At 35.7% G+C, this 25,596-nt stretch overlaps 2 protein-coding genes and 2 pseudogenes across 2 annotated transcripts; 1 reads left to right on the top strand and 3 right to left on the bottom strand.

Annotated features, from left to right (window-relative positions):
* Positions 1–5,636: 5,636 nt before the first annotated feature.
* LOC143579724 (shikimate O-hydroxycinnamoyltransferase-like) lies at positions 5,637–8,025 on the bottom strand (annotated as a pseudogene).
* Positions 8,026–12,416: 4,391 nt separating this feature from the next.
* Positions 12,417–16,257, top strand: LOC143579728 (protein NUCLEAR FUSION DEFECTIVE 4-like). The gene is made up of 3 exons (XM_077062953.1): positions 12,417–12,761; positions 14,109–14,992; positions 15,787–16,257. The coding sequence occupies exons 1-3, from the start codon at positions 12,438–12,440 to the stop codon at positions 16,250–16,252; spliced, it is 1,674 nt and encodes a 557-aa protein (XP_076919068.1). The 5' UTR covers positions 12,417–12,437; the 3' UTR covers positions 16,253–16,257.
* Positions 16,258–17,167: 910 nt separating this feature from the next.
* Positions 17,168–17,563, bottom strand: LOC143579729 (uncharacterized). The gene has a single exon (XM_077062954.1). It carries the CDS (start codon positions 17,561–17,563, stop codon positions 17,168–17,170), a length of 396 nt encoding a protein of 131 aa, XP_076919069.1.
* A 5,629-nt stretch (positions 17,564–23,192) lies between these two features.
* On the bottom strand, positions 23,193–24,536 carry LOC143579730 (amino acid transporter AVT6E-like; annotated as a pseudogene).
* Positions 24,537–25,596: the final 1,060 nt, after the last annotated feature.

Genomic DNA, 25,596 nt, shown 5'->3' with positions numbered 1-25,596 from the left:
TATTTTAAAAGAGATCACCTGATCAAACATCTAAGCACTTTAATTTAATTGGTAATTAGTCTTTTATCGTTAAGGTGATAAATCCAACGCGTTTTTTTATAAAATATAAATCAATAATCTATTAAATTACTTTTATTATTGAAAAAAAAAACAAAACAAAACAAAGTCTCACATGAACAAGTAAATTATTTGCTAGTTCAAATATGAGTATGAATAATAAATAGACGTTTTAAGAAGGCACCTTTTTAACTTTCTAAGTTGTGTGATGTTCGCCCATTTTATTTTACTTCTTGCTTCTATTATTTGGTAAATTGATTGGTAGCTAAATATGAAAGTTAACATTCTTTTAGTAGTAGTTAATTTAACATTTTATTTGTTTGAAAAAGAATCATTTTTAATTAATAATACAAATAAAAATAAATAGATATCTTAACTCTTAAGTTTACCCAAAATTCCCTTTAATTATAACAGCTTATTACCTAATATTAGTAAAAATAAATTGTTTTAACAAGGGTGTGTAAATGAGATAGGCGAGCTATTCGAAATAGACCCTTTAACAATTTAAGTTAAGCTGAGCTTAAGTTTGTTTAATAAAAAAATCCGAGTTTCATCTACAGTTATCAAGCTCAAACAGGCTTGTAAATCCAATGAGCCTACTATTTATCTAATTTTCATTTAAAATATTAAACATATATTTTTATACCATATCAAATACATAGAAATATGATAAAAATAACTAATTTGTCGAATGTGATATGTAAAAACTATAATTAAAATATAAAATATACATATTAATAAATAACTAATAAATAATAAACGAGTCGAACACTCGAACGTAAGCTAAGCTCACACTTTAATAATAGACTTTGAAACGAGCCGAGCTCAAGTTTAATTAATAAACAATCAATTACCCTTTAATTGAAAACTTCCAAACCCATAAAAAAAAGTTTCTGTCTACGCCTAAAGGTGCGCAAACCGGTTTAAAACTCAAAACCGGTTTGGGTTGAAACTGGTTCGGTTTAGTCAACAAAAGTCAAAACATATTTATGATCGGTTTTGGTTCGGGTTAAAACCGGTTTCTTCAGTTCGGATTTTTGTCCGGTTTCGGTTCGGTTAACCGGTTTGGAACCGATTTTCGGGGGGAATATTACAAACCAGTTTCTACATAATCGGTTTCAAACCTGTTAAGTTTCGGTTCAGTTTTCGAATCGGTTCAACTAACCGGTTTATTTGCCCACCTCTAGCTACGCCACTACCTAGATTAAAATTTTAGCTAACAAAGCATAATAATAATAATAATAATAATAATAATAATAATAATAAAAGGGCTTTTCAACGTCAATCACTAAAATCAAAGGGTCCACCCTGAACAAACCACAATAGTTGAAGGACTAAACCTGTAACTTAAGATCCTCATATTTCGCATTGAATGCCAAGTGACCGTCTCTAAAATTAATCAAAACATCACCGCATGCACCCCCACCCAACCCGATGGATTATTATTCTCCCCGCAAATATGCGTCACCGTCGTCGTTGTCGTCCACAAGACGAACATGTCTATGTTCTCCAACAAACCATCCCGGCTCATTCCGATGCGCCCGACACCGCTCTCCAGCCCCTAAACTAGCCCGAAAATCGCTCTCGGACACCAAGAAAACAAATCTTATCAAAGAGTTCTTGTTGAAAATCATCAAACCGACGAGTCATGAACATCTCCAAAGGCGTAAGGAGTTCGAACCGAAGCCGTCCAGGTTCTTCGTGCTTAATCATGCTGCGGGTAATGAATTGAGTGTTGTTAGTTGATGTTATTATTATTTATTATTAACTACTATGGTCTAGATACATATATATATACAAGATGTTGTGTGTCTAGACATGTAAATGATATATGAATTGATCCATGGACTAATGAATATTATTATTAGGTTTTTTGGATCAATTTCTTAATCAAAATATTATATATATTTATCTATGATGGTGATAATAATATGATATTATGATTATTGATTAATGACCTCTTTTGATTGTAGATGTATTTTTTTTAACGACTATTTGGTTTGTTGACGGGTTACTGGGTTATCTGATTATCTCCCTTCTTCGTAGGGATGGCAATGGGTTCGGTTTGGGTCGGGTTTAGGTATTCCCAAACTCATACCCGGTTATTAAAGTCCATCCCAAACCCGTCCCAGACCTGTTGGGTTTTAATCGGGTAATTACCTGTCGGGTTTCGGGTTTTCCCATCGAGTTTCGGGATTCCTATCGGGTTTTGATAAAATATCCATCGGGTATACCCGGATCAAAACCCGCCGGGTTTTGACAAAATATAACTAATCAATAACAAGAAAGATGATTACCATAAAGATAAAATATCTCAAATAATTAACATAAACAAGTTTCGACAAATAATATATTTGAAATATAGTGTGTGTGTGTGTGTGTATAATAAGCTATATCGTACATCGGGTATATAATCGGGTAAATGGGTTTATGTTATCGGGTAAATGGGTCGGGTAATCGGGTATATTAGAAATCCCAAACCCGTCCCAAACTCGCGAAAAATTTTGCAACTAATCCCAAACCCGTCCCAAACCCTAATGGGTCGGGTATTACCCGTCCCATTTATGTCGGGTTTCGGGTTTTCCCATCAGGTTCGGGTTTCATTGTCATCCCTACTTCTTCGATTATGGAACCTTGGGGTAGATGTAAACAGGGGCGTAGGCAGCTTTAGGGAACGGGTTCGGCCGAACCCGTGTACATTTTTGATTTAATGTTATATATTAGTGTATTTTGACATCGAACTCGTAAAATTTCGACATCGAACTCGTAGCCAAATCTAAATGATAAACAATTGATCTTTCGTCCCTCGAAATTTTCCAAACCCGTAGAAAAAATTTCTGGCTACTCCACGTAAAAGTGATGATTAATTAGCATTGATCATGATTTATGAATTCATTTTAGTTTATGGTTTGTTTGTTTGGTTTTTTTTATATATTTTGTTTTCTAGAGGTGTACATGGTTCGGTTTCTGGATTAAATAAAACCCAGTAACCAAAATTTTGGTTTTTGAATATTTAAAAGCCATTTGTTTTTCGAATTAGGTTAGGGTTCACAGTTTTGCAATTTGAGTTTGAAAAATTCGGGTTGAAAACAAAAATTTTGGTTCACAATAGTGAACTTGGACGTAGTTAATAACTAATTAATTATTATACAATTTTTTAAAATGTTTTGATTTATGTAAATTCCTATAAATTACTTGAAATAAAAAGTTAAAACTATAAATTCAGTTCGATCATGTTTTTTCGGTTTTTATTTCATGTAAAAAACTGAAATCAAAATTCGTTTGGATCCTCCCACATGTTCAATCTTTTTCTTTTTTTGCGGTTTCCCGAGAGATCTTTCTCATCTTCCTTCATTTTTGCTCGTTCATGGAGTTGTCTTTAGTACGTCTAAAGAAATTTGAGTATACACCAATAGTCAGTAATGTGAATTGGCTTGGATTACTTAGTGTTGCTCGTCTGCTTTCTGTTTTTTTTTAAATAGTTTCAAATCATTATTATGGTTTCATGTACACTCTTACTTTTTACTGTAATTAGAAAACTGGTTACAAAACTTACTTTTTACTGTAATTAGGAAACTGGTTACAAAACTTGACTGTTTGGTCTGTTATCTTTGTTGTGATTAAATATTTATTGGAGTGCAATAATAATAAAATTATAAAATAAAACTTTTAATAACTATAAACTGAAATTTACAATTGAAATAACAATATTACAAGCAAACTTTACATCATGCATCGAATAGCTATCAAGACTCATAAAGGGATAGATAGCCACCACGTGTCACTGAATTATGCTGAGTCATCACTTAGAAAGACCACCACCTGCCTCCTTGTTGTGACACGTGTCTGGTGTACCGACCATGGTGTGATGCATCACACTCAATAGTTATCTTCAATGAATTTTTTTAAACGACCAATAAATGCTTCAAATGAGCTACCCGTTATTTTATCATGACAGGATGTACTCGTCTTCTAACCTGGAAGAACCTTATTTAAGACTAACGTTCGTGAAAACTCATCCAAATACACGACAATACGATGAGCCATACTCGTCTGATCTTTCATCACCAGCTGTGCCGCTGAACAAAATGCTATGTTCTATTTAACATATGAGTTGTTTTCTTTTCCATTTTATAAAATAAATATTGATTTATTATTGCCTTTTTCTTTAATAAAACTAGATCTTTCTAATATGATATAATAATATATTAAAAAAGGTGGTACTTTATTGATAAAGTGATCTTAATACATATTATTAGTGTTGCTTTTTATATTTTTTAATTAATTTGGTTACAGTCTTGCGTGTTGAAAACGAATCTAATTCGTTTTCTTTTGCTTTAGTAACAATTTTATATATAACCCAAAAGATTTGTGTGTTGCTTTCCAACATATATGACACGTTATCTACCATGCAGAACATAAATATGTTGGTCATCTTCTATAGTGATGTAAAAGTTCGTTAGGTGTTAAAGTTGGTGGGTATCAGTTAGCGATTAATCAGATTAAAATTTATATGTAATTTTTCAAATATACGTGTATACATCAAATTCCATATTAAAAATAATTCTTTTGTACACGTCACGCGAGTTGATCACAAGAGTGGAAGTTAGGATGTGTTTGATTCGCATGATTTTTTCGATTTGTCAAAATTAATTGTAATTTAAATGAATTAGAATCTATAAAAAGATTTTGAATTGAAATAAATTTGAGAGAAAACAGTCAGGATCTGAAATCTAACATTACATCTGATGCCGTCATGCCACCAATCACTTAACTCATCTTGGAACACCTGCTAAAATGGGTTAGTTTACGCGGTTTGTTTATAATAAAAACCGTTAAATCACTAGAAAGAAATAGTTTCGTACTTTTAAATAATCATTTATTATAATGCAACAAGGATTAAATGCAACTATGTAATTAAATTTAGGTATATTGGTTTTGTTTAATCCGAACTATTATTTTTTGGTCGTTGTCAGTCTTAACTAACAAACTGGCTCCTGACGGTCCTAAATTTTAACGTATCTGTTCCCAACGGATTGCGACTAACAAAATCCTAACGCCGTTAGTTGCAGATCGCCGGAAAAAACGATTTTTTTTGCCGGAAAACTCACATTGTTTCCTGAAAACTTAACATTTTCGTCCCAACCATCTTTGTAACTTTGTATCGGATCTTTAGAAACATTTTTCTAGTAAAAGCCCCAATTTTTTAGGTTGCTGGAACCCTAAAACCATTGTCGGAATCGGTTGGTGGTGCTCAAGTGGTTGTGGTTGGTTGGTAATGAGATAATTGGTGATGGTGGCGGTGTTCAGGTGGTGTTTTTCGGGAAAAAAAATATGACTTTTTCAGCCAAAAACATTTTTCGAGCGACCTGCAACTAACGACGTTAGGATCCTGTTAGTCGCATACCGTTAGGAACAATTACGTTAAAAGTTGAGACCGTCAGCAGTTAATTCATTAGTTGAGACAGAATGATAATAGTTAGGATTAATAAACAATATAATTTAAATTTATTGCCTATATATCCGAATGACAATTAACAGTCCCATAGGAAGTGATACAAAGTTATGTAACATGACCTCACATTTTTTGTTGCCATTTTATGTTACATCCGTACAAAATTATTATTGAAATTTTACAAGTTATACACACCGAATATTTAATAAAACCTATAAACAACTAATTTAACAACCAGTTATTGTTGCGTAGAACAAGTTGCAAAAATGCTTCATATGCTCAACTTCCAATCCAACGATGATCGATATGCTCCCATCGTTTATCGGGCTTGGTAACATATAACACCTACCCGCTGATGGGACTCGTGCTACCCCCACGAAGATGGGCGAGCCCCATCCAAAGTCAGCATCATGAATTGAAAACCTAGCCCAATTATTTATTCGAAAATTTGTATACTTATAACTATCACGTTTTTTATCAAGATGTTGTTCCAGATGATCGACTACTGATTTTAGATAATCGTTATTCATCATTACCAACGCATCATGTATTTTACTTGTAGCGTACAACGAAGGTTTCGATTTAATGTTGCCAGCTGTCGCTATAACAGTGGACGTGAATAACAGTGGACGTGAAGATGACATTCCCAAAATAGCCCGCTGGAAGGGGTGGTTGTAAGCGGGCCCGCCCATAAACAGGAATGTCGAGCCTGGTGATTACATCGTCTGGTAGCTCGCGGGCTTTACACATGCACTTCCATACATGACCCGAAAATTTTTCGAAAGTGCTATATCTAGTTGTGTTACCATCAGTTGTGTTTAATTTTGCTTTAAACGCATTGAGTTGGTTTCGTGTTAACTTGAAAACTGAGCAGACGGTTTTGGATTCATCTGGTTTGTTCATTGTTGGGTCATGGTGGTATTCAATATGCTCAAAAATAGGTTGTGGTGGGTCCTTTGCACGGAGGAGGGTGCGAGAGTGATGTCAAGGCCACGAGCCATCTCAGACCATGTGTTTATTAAGTGCATCGCAGACAACCCGTCCGCGACACGATGGTGCAAACCAACTCCTAGCGAAACACCACCACATTTGAAGTAAGTCACCTGTTCAAATAAAAAAAATTACATCGACCAAATAACATGCTTTTGGTTTATATCAAGACAACAATATGTGTTTTTAGATTTTTGAATAGGGATGATGATGAAACCCAAACTCAATGAAAAAACCCAAAATACAAAGCATTCGAGGATATGGTGATATACCCGTTTACCTGACCTGGTTGCCCGATATAATATAATAACATATATCATATTTATTTTAAATATATATACCCGACAATATTTCTTTCTTTTTTATTTTAATTATTTTTTCTATACATACCCAATGAATTTTAGATCGGTATAAGGTATACCCAATGAGTATTTTTAACAAACTAAGGCTATGCATAGTGGATGAGCTACAAAATGGGACGTTTTGCCTCATGTGGTGCCCAGTCAGTAAAGGGTGGTTTTTGTTTTTGGGGTGTAATGGTGGAGGGGCTACAAATTTGCCATGTCACCACATATATATATATATATATATCACACAACATATATACATATACATATATATACACACACACAACATGTAATATAATAATAATATTATTATTTTCCTCTCCCCGGCGACAAACTTTCCTCACCACCGCCCCATTTCGCCCGGATATCGCCCAGGGGGACGTTCATCCTCTTTCTCGCCCCAAATCACCCCATTTCTCGTCCCATTACACTTGGCCCAACATGTATACTCAAAGCATGTAGGTAGGTATACCCAATACCCGACATGTAATACCTAATAGAAACTTAATGTGTTTTGGACCAATATTTAATAATTGGGTATGAAGTAATTGGGATTACCTAGACCATTTAGGCATGTAAACCAACCGAATGAACACGAACAAGGGCATGTGCATGTTAATTCTTTTAATTTTAAACAAGCACGAACACTTAATCAGACAAATATTTTTGTTCATGTTTGTTCGTTTAAAAAATGAACATGCATGTGCTCGCTAATGTTCGTTTAAAATCTAAACGAATATTTAAGTAATTAACATAAATAAACAAAGATAAATGAACATATATTAGTTCACTAAACATAACATTTGGTTCATTTATACCTGCGAGACAAACAAAGGATAAGAGTCACCACCACCTTTGTAGTAATCAACCATAGGAACGAGTTTCATAAACTCAACTCTCGGTGCAAAGTCACCGAAATCATCAAGCACACGGTCACACTCGGTTTCCACAAACAACGCACCTTGTACTTGACAATCGATCTCAACGCGCCCATCGTGGCATTGCTTAAACCGCCATACGACCGGGTAGAATGCAACCAACACCCTGCTCAAAGAGTACTTCATCAAGTTACTATCAAATAAAATACAACGCCGGTGGCGAAATATTCGGGGCCGTGAGATCGAGGCTAGAGTTCCATAGGTTTATTGTTGGTGTCACCTTTGAAGGTGTCACCATTGTTGATTCTTTGATCACAATACCTTCATTTTGAATTTTTGATGTCACTGTTGAAGTGTTAACTTTTAATATTGAACCATATATAATTATATAGTGATGAATGATTTTAGGGTAATAATAATGAGTCGATCCAAAAGACAAAACTACCCTCCAGCCTTGACAAGCCCACATCGTGTTCGGGCTGTGTATGATTCGGTTCGGTTTGGTTATTAGCCGAAGCTTACTGAAGTTATCGGTTAATCTATTTTATTAACCAATCGTTTTCGGTTCAGCATGTTTGGTTTTTTCTGTCAGTTTTTCGGTTTGGTTATATTCAGTTTACAGCCAAAATCAAACTTGGGTTAAATTTTTTACTTATAGATAAATGTAATGAAGGTATGAATACATGAAGTGGATACGTAAATACATGAAGCGAGATATAAATACATGAAATGAAAGTATTTTTTTATTGAACGGCAACCCACCGAAAGTGTTTACCCAAGTGGGGTTCGAACCCGAGTCTCCACCGGATAACCCAAGAATCCAAGCTCTATGCCACATGAAATGAAGGTATAAAACATGAAATACATTAGATGGATACATAAAAGCAATTAATATATGAAAATATGAATGGTTTGGTTTGGTTATTTTAGGATACGAAAAGAACCGATAATCAGTTTTCGGTTAATTTGTTTTTTGGTTCGGTTTGTTTGGTTTGATTTGGTTTCGGTTTATGGTTCGGTAATTACTAAGCCTATATGCCATCCTATGTTCAAGCCTATTGCTTCAATTTCAAAGACTGCTGCAGCAAAGGCCCATGTAAGCCTTCTGGGCCTTGGCCCATTCTAGTTTGCCTTCTTTCTAGTTTCTCTCTTTTTGGCAGTGGTGGTATTAACCTTTTAACTAATTTAAAGCTTTATTTTTAAACTTGAGCCCGGATCATAATAATGCTACAAACTTGAGCTTGACTCAGATTTGACTCTATATTATTTAACATAGTAATTATTTTATAAAATTGAATCTAGAAATTTTTTTATATCTCAATCTTATTACAATTATATAATAATATTATTTTATAAGTACGATCATCTCTTCGTTTTGTCACACGAGGCTAATAAAACTCGATTAATTAAGCTCGAATTGAGTTTTTAACAAAGCAATTTCAAGTAAAGGTGCACAAACCAGTTCGGTTTGATCAACAAAAGTCAAAACCGGTTTATGATCATTTCGCTTTGGGTTGACACCGGTTTCGTAACCAGGTTATGATTGGTTCTTGACCAGCTTTGGCTGGTTTCGGTTCGATTAACCGGTTTCGATTGAAACAAAAGAGAAATTACAAACCGGTTCGATTTTTAGTTTGATTCAGTTAACCCCGTTTTTTTACCCACCTCTAATTTTAATTTTCAAATACTTGCACCTATATTTTTGGTAACATTCTAGTATAATTTAGAATTTTTTATATACTGCAAAATTAAATTAAACTAAATAATACACACACACAAAATAGTTATATTTTCATGATTGCTCAAAACAAGATTATTGAAAGTTTGAAAACTCAAGTTTCGTATCAATCATAATATATCTTCATCAGTGGTAACCAACCATCTGTATACACATGGCCCACTCTATCTCATCAATCAGTGAACCTAATAATAATAATATGAATATATGATGGTCACACATTCGATACACCTGTTCGGTTGTGAAAAAATGACCAGATTCCACAAAAACGGTGGCGAAAGATTCATCGGATTCCACAAAACTTTCTTCAAAATTATGCATTTCATCAACGAAATTTATCAATGTGGTTGGAAAAATAAATTTAGGTTGGTAATATTTTTAAAAACATTTGGAAGGGATGAAGGGGGAGAAAGAAGTGAGTAAATATATACACACTTCATTGTTAGATGTATATCGTTCAAAGAAGTAAGTGGGTAAAAAACCCTATGAGATCACGCAATTTATATGGTTAAGAGATTCCCTTTATTCCTAATATTCGTCTTACAGTCTTACAATATGGTCAAAGAATCAATGAAGCCTAAATATATGTGAGAGATTTATGGATTAAATACGTTTCACGCTTCTTGCAAAAGTAATTGTACAATTTTAAAGATTCTTCGTCGTACGTTTCGTATTATTTCCTATACAGTTCGTATAGATTACTTCTCATGAGTTTTCAAACACCTACATGCATACGATTTGTATTCTTTCATATACGTTCATATGTTTATGTTAGATTACATGCTTCGTATGAAATCTTATACGTCTCGTCTTCCATATAATACGAACTGTATACAAAAGCATATGACTCGTATAGTTTCTGAAGCATATGACTCGTATGATTTTCCATATGACTCGTATGGCTTCCTTGATTTGACTAACTTAAGTTATTATTCTATACGTTGCGTATGGCAGCATACGTTGCGTATGAGGCCTATGATTAGATGGGGGAATGGTGTGTAAATAAGCTAAGTGGTGTATCTCTAGCAAACCCCTTTGAGATCTGGTGAGGTAAACTCACTGATTGAGTGATTGACTAATATATATTTTAATCTAGAATTGGTTGAATTTAATGAAATTGTTTTTGCCCTAAAATGAAACAAATACTTCATTAAAGTTATTTATTTAAATTAAATAGTTTATAATAAATAACTTTAAATTATCTATTTAAACAATCTACTAATGTAGTGTTATTTTGTGAAAAAGTACAAAAGTACTTATGTAGCAAAGGACAGTAAACACCACCTGGTGGGGGGTGGGGGTGCCCGGTTAAGGGTAAAGGCGTGAGCGTTACAATGGACATTGGTCTGCCATGCGTATAGAACTTACGCAACAATTAATCCAAAATTTTCATTTGGCATGAGCCGTTAAACCTCTACACTATTGAAAGTTAATCTTGAAAAGTGGTTACCGAGAAACATGAAGGAGCTAACTGGAAGAGTTTTAGTTTTATGATTATCGAGTTAATAGTTTGAACATATAGAGTTATCAGTTAGTATTGTTGTTTATCTTATTAGTTTGAAAGTATAAAAGCAAGAGTTCGACTTTAAGTACGATTATGTTTTGTACGTTCAATCTCTTGTTCTTCGTTTATTATTTGCGTGTTTTGTCTAAACTTTAAATTAAACAAAACATACTGAAAACGATTATTCAATCACACGATTCACGGTTTTTAGTAAGATATCCCGACGCCGATTTTTAAAGATATGCTAAAAGTGGGAAGAAATATGATTATTCAACTCTTTGTTAAATAAAATAATATATTATTCTTGTCACATATTATTATTTTGTTATTTACTTTTTTTATTATTAAAAATATGTTGTGTTGGACTAGACGACACCTTAAAACATGGAATGCCGACCTTTCGTGTTCACATAGGGCCGTATTTAATCGGATCTTAAAATTATGCGGTAGCATATTTCATTTTCATATATTTTCACTTACAAGAAAAATATATATGTTTGAGAAAATGACTGAAAATGTACATATTGATATTGTCTGAGTAAGCAAAATGTTCATTTAAATTTTGACCCACTTTTTTATATAATGTCTGCTCTCAATTTTGTTGATTTCTACACCTTTTAATTATTAGATGTTTAACACTTCAACCAGCAAGATTGTACCACGTCATAAAAAATCTCGTTAAAAGCCACAAGAAATCTCATCGGAAATATGAAAAGATTTCATCGTAAGTCCATAAGAATCTCATAAAAAAAATTGTTGGAAAACAAAACGAATCTTGTCGGACGCCAAAATAAATAGATGCCTAGAAACTCCCGTTAGCTCTGACGATTAATAAAAAAAATACTGATACAACAATTTTATGACGCGTGGCATTATCTTGTTGGTTGATAATCTCATCGGCAAGGTTAAGGATGAATATTATGAGAAAAAATTGGTCAAATCAACATTTTATTACTTTTACGGTTTTACCTATCAAATGGTCAATTCCCTACACACACACTCGCGTTGCCTATATAATATATAATCATTTTTTTTATATTCATATCTTTTCACTCAACTGTGAAAACCGCATAAAAAACTTATACATTATGCATTAATTATTGACTTATTAAGACACTGTCGCAAGTGTTTATGTAACCATCGTCAATATAACATATAAAACAAGAGGTACAAGTGTATCTTTTTGTTCTAATACAACGATACAAAAAACTCTTAACATACAAAACGTACAAAGTCCTTGCATGTCATAATCACGCATGAATTAAATAATTACATATAAAATAATTAAATATAAAGCAAAACAATTAACCACCTGTATTTAAGACTTTGTACACTTTACAAACTACACGTGATTTGTACGATAACTTTCCCCTATCACTATTATGTATGTATATATATATTCAACAAAAATGTATATATTATTATGCACTCACCTTCAAGGCTTCAACCCAACACTCTCTCATTCACCATGCAAACCATAAAAACTGGAACCCGGCCGCCATGGGTGGGGTTTGCAGCCGCGGTATGGGTAGGAGTTGCCGCGGGCAACTCCTACTGCTTCCCACTATACTCCCATGCATTAAAATCAGCCCTTGGGTTCTCACAACAAGAGCTGACAGTTCTTGGTGTTGCTAATGACTTGGGAGAGAACACAGGCATACTTCCAGGCATTGCTTGTAACTATTTTCCGCCTTGGGTCGTTCTTCTTGTCGGTGTTGTGTCTTCGTTTTTCGGTTATGGTGTTATATGGCTTGCTATTACTAAGACTGTCCAAAATTTGCCTTACTGGTTTGTAAGTATTTTGTTCATAATATGTTTTGAGTTTGGATTGCTCATAATTGAATCGAATCTTGTTTGTGAATCGATTCGAGATTGGCTCACTAAAAAAAACTCGAATCAAGCCAAGTTTAAACTAGCTTTAAGTGTAAAGTAAGCTTGTTTAATAAACAAGCAGTGCCAAGCATTATTTATTAGGCTCGAGTTGGTTTGTGATTATTTATATAATTTTTAATTATATTATATAAATATATTTGAGTAGTAGTACCCCCTCCGTCCCTCTACAAGTGTCATGGTTTAAAAAAAAGTTTAAGAAAGTTTGAATGATTGCATTTTTTGCTTAACAAATGACTATAATACCCTTGACATATATAAAAAGACAAATTTAAAAAAGTTTGAATGATTGTATTTGTGTAAGGGTAAACTTGGAAATTAGTTAATAAATTTTGAAAGTGAACATTTGTAATGAGACAAACTAAAAAGAAAATGTGGACAATTTCAAAGGGACGGAAGGAGTAATTAGTTTTATATAGAGACATAGAGTTAGGGATGAGCAAACAAGTATCAGTACCGAATCGATACCAAGTTTTGAGTTTTCGGTATTAAAATTTCTCAAATTTTACCTTCAATACTGGTATTAAGAATTAAAGAAAACCGGTACCTGTACCAGCTCATCCCTACATAGAGTATTAGAGTTATGAAAAATAAAAAAAAGAAAGAGCTAAATAATATAATATGTTGTTGTCACGGTGTCAATCATGTCTGGTTGGCACGCTAACAGGTTGCGAGTGGGCGGGTTGAAATGCTAAACCCAAACACAATCCATATTTTAATTCGGGTTACTAACATTAACCCTAACCCACACACACTTGAAATCGTGTAACCTGGACACGGCCCAATTAATCCATATATTTAAGTGTGTCAAATGGGTTTGCGGGTGGTCGGTATTTGGTAATAATCAAGTTGTAAAAGTGTTAATTGGGTTGGTGGGATGGGTTAAATGGGTCATAAACTGGTTAGCAGGTTGACCTATTTAACTAAATGGTTGGTTGGTCAACCGAACCCAACCCGTTTTTTAAACAAGTTTGATATGTCAACCCAAAACCTGATCATATTTGTGTCGTGTTCCAGTCAGGTCATGTATTGTTACCCATAATGTTAAATATGAAATTTATAATTAAAAAATCTATAAATAATATTTAAAACTTATATATAATAAATGAGTCGAGCCCGAGTCCAACTCAAGCTTGAAAAACTATTCATCATAAAAATAGAGCTCAAAACGAGCTGAACATGATCTAACTATAATTATAACATAATAATTATAACTGTAATAACTCAATGCCAAACACTCTGTTTGCAGTTATGGGTTGCACTCGTGCTCGCGGCTAACAGCAGCGCATGGTTAGGGACCGCAGTAATCGTTACAAACTTACGAAACTTCCCCTTAAGTCGGGGCACAGTCGCGGGCCTGCTAAAAGGCTACATTGCCTTAAGCGCAGCAGTCTTCACCGAAGTATCCATCATGTTATTTAACGGGTCGGCTTCAGCAATCCTGCTCGTGTTCACACTCGGCATACCCGTTATATGCCTCGCATTAATGTACTATGTTCGCCCGTGCATACCCGCTTTTGAGCCCGACCCGTCAGAAAACGCACATTTCATGTTCACACAAGCAACGAGTCTTTTGCTCGCAATTTTTCTTTTAACCACCACGATACTAAAAAACACGTTAAATTTAAACGACACGGTTTCCTATACGTTTATCGCGGTTATGGTTGTTTTCTTATTGTCACCGCTTGCGATCCCTATTAAAATGACTTTGTTTCCGGCCCGCAAGAAGGGTATCGGGCCCGTTGAGTGTTCGGAGGGTTTGGACTCGAAAACGGGCCCGTTGTTAACGCCATCTAGTTCAAACACGACGTTAGCGAGTTCTAATGATGATGAGGATGTTTCAAATGTGAACATGCTTTTGGCAGTTGGCGAAGGGGCGGTTAAAGGTAAGAAAAGAGGGCCGAGCCGAGGGGAAGATTTTAGTTTTCGTGAAGCGGCTGTGAAAGCGGATTTTTGGTTATTGTGGGCTACTTATTTTCTTGGAATCGGGTCGGGGGTCACGGTGTTGAATAACTTGGCCCAGATCGCGAGTTCGGTCGGGTTTACGGATACGTCTACATTGATGAGTTTGTTTAGTTTCTGTAATTTTCTTGGCAGATTAGGAGGTGGTGCTGTTTCTGAATACTTTGTGAGGTAATTTATGTTATATCCATTGTGTATCATGTTTTGGGCCTGAGGCTGGTTCTCGGTTAACGGGCTTTGCTGGAAAAGCCCGGTCTTTTAGGCCGAGTCTGTACGTGTCATATCTAGAGGTGCGCAAATTGGGTTTTGGGCCCAAGTCGGTTCGGGCCTGGTCAAATGCAGTCAACAATGGTTTTGGCCCAAACTTGTTTGGGCTGAAACCGGTTTTGTAAGTGAAAAAGGATCGGTCCCGGTTCTCAACTCAGATTTTATGTTCACTTCTAGCCATATCGTCTAATAACTAAAAACCCGATTTCAAACCTGAACCGCTTTGGAACCGAACCGATCCTTTTCTTCATATTTCAAAACAAACCGGTTTGGGCCAAAAAAGTATGTTGACCGCATTTGACTAACCCGGTTTGATCCGGTTTTGGGCAAAGCTTGATCATATTGTTGACTTAATCTTTAATATCCATCATTCTTGTCCTGGGCCCAAGGCTGGTCCTGGTTAGTGGGCTTGGCTGGAAAAGCCCAGTTTTGGTAGGCCCATTTACATCCGGTCCTGGGCAAGGCTTTGTTAATTGAGCCCAAAAAGTAAAAAAAAAATATATTTCTAGTAATTTTTTAATTTTCTTTCAGTAAGTCTTTATAATATTGAAATGTTAGATGTTGTATTTTATATTGTTATAATATGTTTATGTCAAAAAAGTAGTTATAACTATATGTAGAACATGATAAATGTTTAAACAAAAATTTAACAAAAAAAATTTAATGTTTTTTATATATATTTTTTTTGTTTTATGCAGGTTAAACGCGACGCCAAGAACATTTTGGACGATGATAACACAAATTATCATGGTGTTAACATATCTTTTATATGCATCAGCTCTAGACGGAACACTCTACGCTGCAACCGCTTTACTTGGAACATGTTACGGTCTTCAAATCGCGATAATGATATCAACATCTTCCGAGCTTTTTGGGTTGAAAAACTTTGGAATATTTTTCAACTTTATGCAACTAGGAAACCCTCTTGGCGCGCTTTTGTTTTCTGGTATGCTAGCGGGCTACATTTATGACACGGAAGCAGCTAACCAAGGCACGTCTACATGTATGGGCCCCGCTTGTTTTAGGCTCACCTTTCTTGTACTTGCTTGTGTGTGTGGCTTAGGGACCATTTTGAGCTTGATTTTGACCATTAGAATTCGGCCCGTTTATCAAATGCTTTATGCTGGTGGTTCGTTTCGGTTGCCTCAAAGCTCGGTTCATTGACTTGACGACGAGTGAACATCCGACTTTAATACGATGATGATGATGATGATGATAATGTAGCCGTCGATCCGTTTGTTGTACATGTGTATAATACATGTTCATTGTGTATGTATTTTGAGAGCTTATTTAGTATTTACATTAGTTATGTAAAAATCAATCTTTTTGTCGTGATTTTCGTATGAAAAGCATTCCCGAATCGATATGATTACACTTTTGAAAATTTTATGTTACAATTAATATTATCTGTTTCGTCCATGTTAAGCTTATAGATTTCTTTTTGGTTACCGGATTTCGCATACTAGACTGGTATTTTGTGCTCGGTATATTTGGACGGTTTGCTAGAACATCAAGCCGGCGGTTTTTTCTAAAATACCAGTTTAAACCGGTAAACCTGTTTTAAGTCCAAGAGATTTTTGACATTTTGCGGTCATATTTTCTAAAAATTTATTTTAACATAGCGATTAACATTGAAATGAATAAACTTTTGGCTTTTTTTTTTTAAATCAAGTGTTTTTGTATTATTTTTTATTATGGAATAACTTTTAGATTATATTTTTTAATGGAATCATATACTTCTGGGTTATTTTTTGAGTGAAAGTTGCATTTATATGAAAATACAAGGTAAACTATTTAACCCGGTTAAACCTTCTGGTATAAACCGGTTCAACCGATTGTACAATTTTTTAGTCCAATCTAGTACGAGTAAAAAACCGGTTTTTAAAACATTGCTCATGTGTCATATTTTGACAAAAAAACCTGCCAAAAAATCTTTAGGCAAAACCACCAACCACGTGGCATAAAATGTTCTGTCAGACCGTCGCCTACCGTAATTTTTTTCCGGCGAGACGTTGATGGCAGCTTTTTTTTTTTTAACTAATGTTTGAACTTTTAATTAATAAATTAACTAATGACTAATTAAAAAATAGTGGCTAGTTTATACTTTATATAATACCTGTTACTCCTCTTCACTAAGGCCTCTTTCCATCTAGAACTATAACCCCTTCTCTTAACCACAACCATAGCCGAATCATTACGGTGCACCAGTGTATGAACGTATCGAGCCAACGTGCTCTTGGTTTTCTTGACCGTCGCGATTAACCTAGTCATCGGGTGTGACCGGGACGACTTTCTAGCGAGTTTGAGAATCTCAAGCCTATGTTTGGCTATAGAGATGCCCATGCTTTGTAGGAATTCATGGTTAAAATACGAAATGTCGTCGTCTTCGAGTTGATTGTGAGAGAAGGCTAATGCATATTCATGGATGATTGTTGGGTCAAGGTTAGTTTTTGATAGCCATGAGAACCAGTCCATGGTACTTGTTTGTGTGTTTTTGTGTTGCTTTGTGTTGAAGGTAACGTATTTATGTTAAGTCTAAAGTGATCCAAAATGAATACATGTTAAAGAAATGTGGAAAACACTGAAAAGGAGGATAGATAAATTTATTGGTCTTAACTTTTAATTAAAACATATGTAAGTTTTTAATGAATAAATAACAAGTTGACCTCTTTATGCATAGAATAGTTTTTCAAGACTAGTGTAAAATCTAGACGCTCATGCCTAATAATATAGTCTTGAGCTCATACACAATTTAATTTAGGCTCAACGTAGTTGGCGAAATTGAGGGCTAAAACGGGGCGATTTTGGGGGAAACACCGCCTTTAAGGACAATATTGGGGCGATAAGAGGTGGGGGCGAGAGGCTCTCGTCGCCTGAAGGTGGAAAAAATATTATTATTTTAATAATAATACCGTTGGCAACGGTCAAAATAAAAAAAAAATACACCTTCATGTCCATTTCATACACAATTCATACTCAAATTCTTCAAAAAGTCTAACAAAATGAATCCTAAAAACAACCCGAACCAACCGAACCACCCATTCCCTCCTTTCGAAACCCATGCCCTGGAACTCACCGCTACCATGAGAGAAATCATCAAAAAACACGAAAAGATTGCTGCAGAACTCAACGCTACCATGAGAGAAACCAACAAACAACACGAAAAGATTGATGCTATGTTGAAATTGCAGGAAATGAGTAAAGAATACGAATCCCTCAAAGCGGCCGGGTTATACGAAGATGCCGCATTATTGGAACGATGAAGAATTGAAAAAATGCGTGAATATTATGGATATTAGTTTTTTTAGTTATGTATTTTTTTTTGTTTTGTTTTTTTTATTTCTTTTTAATTTTAATACATTTTTATTTAATTATATGTTTAGTTTAATTATAAAAAGAAAATAATAAAAAAAGATATTGTGAGCCCAGTTTGTAGCCCTAAATCATTACATCCCAAAAACAAATTCTCACCCCTTGCTGATTGGGCATCACGTATCGTAATTCGCCCTAATTTGTAGCCCCTTCACTACGCATAATCTTATTGGTTAAAACACGCTATTAGTATTTGAGGCGAAACAACAATTGGTTTAATGGTATAAGGTTGATGGTTATGGTTCAAAACCTGATTTAAAGGAATTTTCTATAGTAATGGGTTTCTTAATTGATGGTGTTTTAAGTGAGAGCCTTAAAATCAGTATGGACGGTTGACATCTTTTCTCACTCGAGTACTGGTGTACTTTCAAACGCTACTAAAGAAAAGTATTTAAGGCAAAAAAAAAATTAACAGATTCAATATCTTTACTACTCATGGTTGATGTGGATTTGGTTGAGCGAATAAAATGATCAAAGTATTCATTTTTCTAGTCAAAATAACAATATATCAATTTTAACGAGATATTTTAAAAGTTTCATACTCGTTGAGTTTTATTATTAACTCGAGTGGATTTTTAGCAACCCGTCGTCCTCCAAGAATCTGGTTGAGCTAATTATCTGGCATAGTCTGGTTAGCTAAAAACTATTGTTGAGCTAATTATTTAAAGGATCCGAGTCACTGGAATTGGCATGAACATTTTGGAGGAAAGTTGGTCAAGTATACATTTTGTTGACATTAACCCGTAAAATGGACATTTGGTCATGTTCCATTTAGTTAAATGTGTTACAAAATTTATTTTACTAAGAAAATAAAATAAAAATTGTAATGACTTAATAATTCTTAATTGATTACTATAATAATAAAATTTAATGTTTACAAAACTATTTATGTTAACAGCCCACAAGAAGGTATGGTCAGTGTGGATATGACTTTCCATATGGTGGTTGAAATATAAGAAGAAAATGGAGTTTGTGTTGTGGGGACAAAGCATGAATTGGGTTGGGATAGTTTAAGTGGAGACTCCTCAAATCTTTCCTTGTAAATTCAGGCGCCAATCAAGGAATATATATATATATATAAAAAAACTAGTCTCTTTCCTAAAAAATATGTGTTGTCTAGAAGATCTAAATCCATTTTTTAAGATCCAGTGTCGTGTCACAAACTGAAGAAACACGAATCCATCCCCTAAGGTCTAACTAGTTAGTCCGAGGGTAATGGTTAAGTATTCCTCACGATGGATCATAATCCTTCTTGGCGCAGATGAGTATATCTTGCAAAACATAACACCGTGAACTCGTTACGAGGAATAGGGGGGGTTCTCAGAATCAGTACTTGGTAGTACAGTTAAAATATATTGAGAGAGAGTTATTATATTGGATAATCGATATCCTTTATCGTTTGGAGGTGTGTTGGTATTTATAGCTGGAGGAGAAAGAGTATGGCTAACTGCCTTGTCAGCCTCTCCACCAATAATATTCTCCATTCGTGCGGTTATGGGAGTTGGTGGAGGTTGGTGGACATCGTGGCTTTTTCCCCTGGACGTGTTGCACTATTTTGTACCGTCCTTTATGTGTTGTCTGATCCCCATTGGTTGGGTGATATTCCCAATGTAAATTCTTCCTTTTTGTCCCATGCTGGTACAAATCTTTGCGCTGCAATTCTCGAGGTGTCAGGGAATGTTTATTATATTAGGCTTTGGTCTTGGCCCCATACAGGCCGGTCAGCGCATAGTCTGCCCGCTTTTATTAGGCTATGGTTATGGCGTCAAGCCATCCGCCTGGAGCATCATTTGTCCTCTCATTAGGTATAACTAGTTAGGTTATACAATTTGACGGTGGGTTTAGTACCCTACCTCTACACAAGCCCTATTTGACAGGCGGGGAAGGGGCGGGTTGGGGTGCCTTCGGGCCTGCACACCATCGGGGGGGTGGGGGGGCTCATAAAGATCGGCGCCATAGTGGGAATTTTGTGGTGCCCTCTCTCTCTCCTTCTCATACACACACACATATATATATGTATATATATATATAAAGGGGCGTTAAAGGGGTTTTAAATCACAACAGGACGTTATGAAGGAGTGCTTCGAAGCCCCGTTTTCTACATGACGATGACGTGAAATAGCCTTTTATAAATTAAAAAAAACTAAGAGTTTGTATTTTATTTGCCGGATCCAAACCCAAAAGTACAAGTACAAACCGGAGAAATGATACGTGTTTGGGCCCACGGCCACGGGCCACCCAAAAAAATAAACAGGTAAACAATGTGTTTGGACCGATACAATAACTAAATTGTTTAAAAAACCAAATTATTATACCGGACGCCTTCTTTATCGATTATCGATTGCTTGAATCTGTTTAAATAACCAAACTGAAATAAAATATGAAACTAAATTAGTTTTTCCAATGTGCCTGATCATTTTTAACAAAATATAAAGTAAACAAGTATGATCACTAGTACAACCGGTTCAAATGACATAGTAACAAAATGAAGAATATAAATGCACATAACATTATAAAAATAAGGTTAATATGTATGATGTATCCCATGAGTTGCATTTGGACATGTAGTGTAGTGAAAGATAAATACAACACAGACCAAGGAACATGACATTTGTGTTCCTTCATAAAGTTGTTTCTTTCTATTCTAGAAACAAACACATATACTTCTCTAACTGCATGGATAATTTTGTAATTGACTAGATAAATATAATACTTCAACTTAACTCAACTTAACATCCAAATATTAAGTTAGGTTGATTGTGTGTTCACTTTAGGGCATTTGTTGGCTTCATATGTTTGTATATTTCATAAATGTCTTAGTATAATCGACTTAACACGCAAGAATCTTTTTACGCAGTTAGAGTTTGGGATGTTGTTAAGTACGAATATGTCGTTACAAACTAATAATCAGAACTTAAACATTGAAATGTTCATAGACGAACCAACTCCCATAAATTGTCGAACATGTGTTTTAAGAACATCTGTTAATTAGTATTAAGTATATATAACATATTGTGTATGTGCTTAAATGAATTATAAATTATGATATTAGTTGTTTAAACTTCATTATTTAAATAACTGAAGAAACACTAATGGACCCCGGGCAGATTACGGATAATCTGGGGGTTAAATAGATGTTTCCCACGAGGGGTTAGATCCGGCAAAGATGGTTCTTCTGATAACCTGCAAAACAGACACCGTGAGCTCGTCACTGAGAAGGGGGGGTTCCTCCTTGTGACCACCCTCCAGCGTGAGAATCAGACTAGATTGCTCTTGAATATAAGTATATATTAAGAGATTGCTAGAGCAGATATCAGGTATAAGATGTAAGATACAAGATAAGATTAGATGATCATACCATTTGGGGTATTTATAGCCGAAGGTAGGTTTCCAAGAAGGTATAGCCGGCTGAATAGTATTCCTGTTCTACCAACTGTGGCCTACGCACGTGCCATGCTGGTAGTTGGTGGGTAGGCAGCGGCTGACAGTGACCAGGCCTGCTGTGTACTATTCCTTTTCCACCAACTGTCGGCTATGCACGTGGTATGACAGGAGTTGGTGAGTAGGCAGCGGCTAATAGTGACATACAGTACAAGAGCATGCTGCTCGCCATACTGTTGTCAATGAGCTGTCGTATCTCTGGTCAGATCTTTTGCCCATACCTCGTCAGGTACAGTACAAAAGATCCTCCAGTATCATACGGACTGGCTTATTTGGGCGGGAGTATTCCCCCTCCCGCCTTTGTGCGGGATTGTTCCCGGCTTTGCTCATTCCTTCAGGTGACTACTGAATTATTGAGAGCTAAGTGCCTTGTGCGTGTAGCCTTGCTGCGCGGGTGGCCTTCCCTGATGGCTTGTATCCGCAGCTGCGGGAACAGGCGGAGTACTTCACCATTGGGAGGCATTTCCTGCGGGAACAGCTTGCGTACTGCGCGTAAGGACGTCACGTCTCTGAGCATGGTGGGTCCTGCGGATCCAGTTGGTTTCTGCGCAGACGTCTCTCTTCAAGGTGAGTCCTGCGGGTCCAACTGGGCTCTGCTGGGACCTACCTCTTCAATAACCAACTCAAGTATCGTGTTGTCATTTCTGTCTTAGATACATAAACCGATACTATGTGATCCCATGTCGTGTATGTATTAAATTTTGTTAACTGAAAGTACGGTTGCTGATGACACACAGGATAAAAGTTAATACATGAATGGTGTTTCACATATGACATATTTTTAGCCTAAAAGTGTATATCACACATATGTGAGTTTTTAATGGTCTATTAGAATCATGTATTTGTTCCTATTAAAATGATAAGAGTCAGTGGCGAAGCTTGGACTGAGGCACCGGAGGGTCCGAGCTCAAAATGTATACAAAATTTCACAAACGAGGGGGGTCGGGCTCAAATTTTCGCCGAAAAAGGCTAAACTTACACTACGTATAAAAATTTTCAACTGAAAAGGGGTAAATTTACACTACTGCGCAAAAAAATGGGGGGAGCGGGGCTACCCGGGCCTCAATGAAGCTTCACCCTTGATAAGAGTTCAAGTCTCAAGTATTAGGTGGATTTTAGGCGTAGATTTTACAAGATTTGTTCATAGTAAAAAATGTATGTGAGTTTTCGAAAGTTTGAATGGTTTATGATAAATAGAATTTGGTTTTGTAGAAATAAATAATTTCATATAAATAATAATCATAAAATGATTTACAAAAAACCCAACCTAAAACATAGCAAACACAAAGAATACTAAAACAAAATTTATTCACTTGATCCATCTTGCATACCATAAATATTGCCAAACACTCCAACAAGGCTAACAATGATGGCTAGAACCAACATCAACCATGCCAACTTCCGCTCTCGGCTAGTAAGACCAAGCGGTCCTTCGCGGCCTAACCGTAGCGCAATAAGCGCTGGGAACGTGAACCCTAACGACACGGCCGTGGTTGCACCCGTAAACTTAAAAGCAGTCCATATACTCGGTATCATGATCGACGCCATATAAATAATCCCCAAAATCGCGCACGTTAACCCTAAACACCGATTCTTACTCTCAGGTAGTGGCGCGGCACCACTAAAAGCCAATGCGTCGATAGTTTGCCTTAACGAAAAATGAATAACCGGAAACACAAGAATCAAATGAAAAATGTAACCTACACGAACGATGAAGTTTAACGTCGTACTAAACCGAATCCCGAGAGGTTTATCGAAATTCGTTAGCACGTCGCTTTCGGTATTCTTCCCGAATAAAAGATAACCCGATACCGCGGTTAATCAATATATCATAATGCAAATAACCGTCATTATCCTACCGACTTTATTCATCTTCCTAGGCGAACGCCCTTCGAGCTCATTATAAATCGGTTGAATATTAAAATGACAAACGTACGCGTTCGACATTATTGGTATTATAACCAAAAGCTCGATAATTTCCTTTTTCGAGCTTACATCGGGAATTAACCTAGGAGGCGCGGTTTTCCCCTCTATTAACATGATAGACGCGACAACACAAGTAATTGTGACAAAAAGAACTGCGAGAACCACAGAAGCAGCAGAACTAATACTCAAAGATTCAATCTTATCCAACACACAAAGTGGCGCTAGAAACACGACTAGCACGATAAATATCACAAGTTTTCGATTATCCCAAAACCCGTGACCGAACCATTGTTCCAAAACCCCCACGTGTCGACCCGAACCCGACATGACATCACCCATAATAATCAAATAAACCACCAAAATACCCGTATTGTTCACAACAATACAAAGTTCGGACAATATTCTCGCGGGTGAACCTAATGCGTGTTGCACAACCTCCCCATACGACGTCGCTTTGCATTGAACCGTAAAGCGAATTAGCAACTCGACACTTATTTCCGCTAATATGCCCATTAAGCAAATTAATATTATTCCAACAATTAATCCTAGAACTTTCATAATGGCGGGTAATGCCATTATACCCGCCCCTATGATCGTTGTGGTTAGGTTAAACACGGCCCCGTAGATTCCAGACATTGATCCTTTTGAATAATCCATGTCGTCGTCGTCCTCATTTTTGTTTATTGATGCTTCTTCTTCTTTGTTACCCATTATTTTTTGATATGGGTATGAATGTATGATTATGAATGTTTATTTCATAATAATAATAATAATAATAATAATAATAATAATAATAATATGGATTGTGAAACATGAACAAGAATGCAAAATTTGGATATGTAATAAATTCTTGAAAATTTAACAAAATTTAGGAAAACTGTGAAGCAAAATTTGGATTCGATAAATAGAATTGATGAATATGTTAAGAGGAAATCGAGGGGGATTACGATCTTTTAAGGTAACATTTTTTTTTTGTTTTCTATTTGAGGTGTTGTATATAGAGGTGAAAATAAAATCCTAACTCGGAACTGGACCTAAAAAAAGAAACTCAGAACTGGATTTTTTATACCCGGGTTTTTAATACCGAACCCGTTCTGGAACTGAACCCGATTTGTACTCGGTTATACCCAAAGCCCAAACTGGTACCATACCCGAACCCGGTTTTTTCCAATACCCGAAAAATGCCCCTAAAAAGTGCAACCTTTTAAAAAATCTAATCTATACAAGAAAAAACCCAGAAAAAAGCCCGAAAAAACCGTCAATGGGGTTTTTTACAATACCCGAAAATAGGGTATTCAAATACCCGTTTTTAGATATCTGGTTTTATACTCGGTCCGAACCCGATGCATAGGGTATGGTTTTTAAAGGCAATACTCGGACTCGAACCCAACCGGATTTTCCAATGCCCGGTCATACCCGAACCCGGTTTCATACTTGGAACCGGGTATTTGTAAAACCCGATTTGTGCACATCTAGTTGTATAGCTGACTTTTGATAGCTGCTAACGGGCTATAAATTTATGACACATGACCCGGCCCATTTTTCTGGTTAAATGGGCCCATATGTATATGTAGCCCAATTGCTTTATTTAAGTTTCAAATTCATAGTTTAAATTTGGGTTTTGGATTTTTTGGGTCAACTTTTAAGCAAATAAAGTTAGTCATAGAAACCAACTATTTTTATAACAAAAACACACATTTTTTTAGCAAATAAAGTTCCTTCTTATCATGCACTTACAAGGATTTTGATTTTAACATGTGTGTGACAAA

Source organism: Bidens hawaiensis, unplaced genomic scaffold, assembly GCF_021521415.1.
Source record: "Bidens hawaiensis isolate Kalapana, Puna unplaced genomic scaffold, B.hawaiensis_p1.1 tig00029921_1, whole genome shotgun sequence".
NCBI lineage: Eukaryota > Viridiplantae > Streptophyta > Magnoliopsida > Asterales > Asteraceae > Bidens > Bidens hawaiensis.
The sequence above is the reverse complement of the archived record's forward strand: the minus strand, read 5'-3'. Positions and strand labels throughout refer to the sequence as shown.

What these genes read in the sequence shown, in the direction of transcription:
- LOC143579728 (XM_077062953.1), top strand. Translation starts at nt 12,438, where the DNA reads ATGCAAACCATAAAAACTGGAACCCGGCCGCCATGGGTGGGGTTTGCA. An exon ending in AAAATTTGCCTTACTGGTTT is followed by an intron (nt 12,762 to 14,108) that starts GTAAGTATTTTG and finishes CTCTGTTTGCAG; the next exon opens with TTATGGGTTGCACTCGTGCT. An exon ending in GTTTCTGAATACTTTGTGAG is followed by an intron (nt 14,993 to 15,786) that starts GTAATTTATGTT and finishes TGTTTTATGCAG; the next exon opens with GTTAAACGCGACGCCAAGAA.
- LOC143579729 (XM_077062954.1), bottom strand. Translation starts at nt 17,563, where the DNA reads ATGGACTGGTTCTCATGGCTATCAAAAACTAACCTTGACCCAACAATC.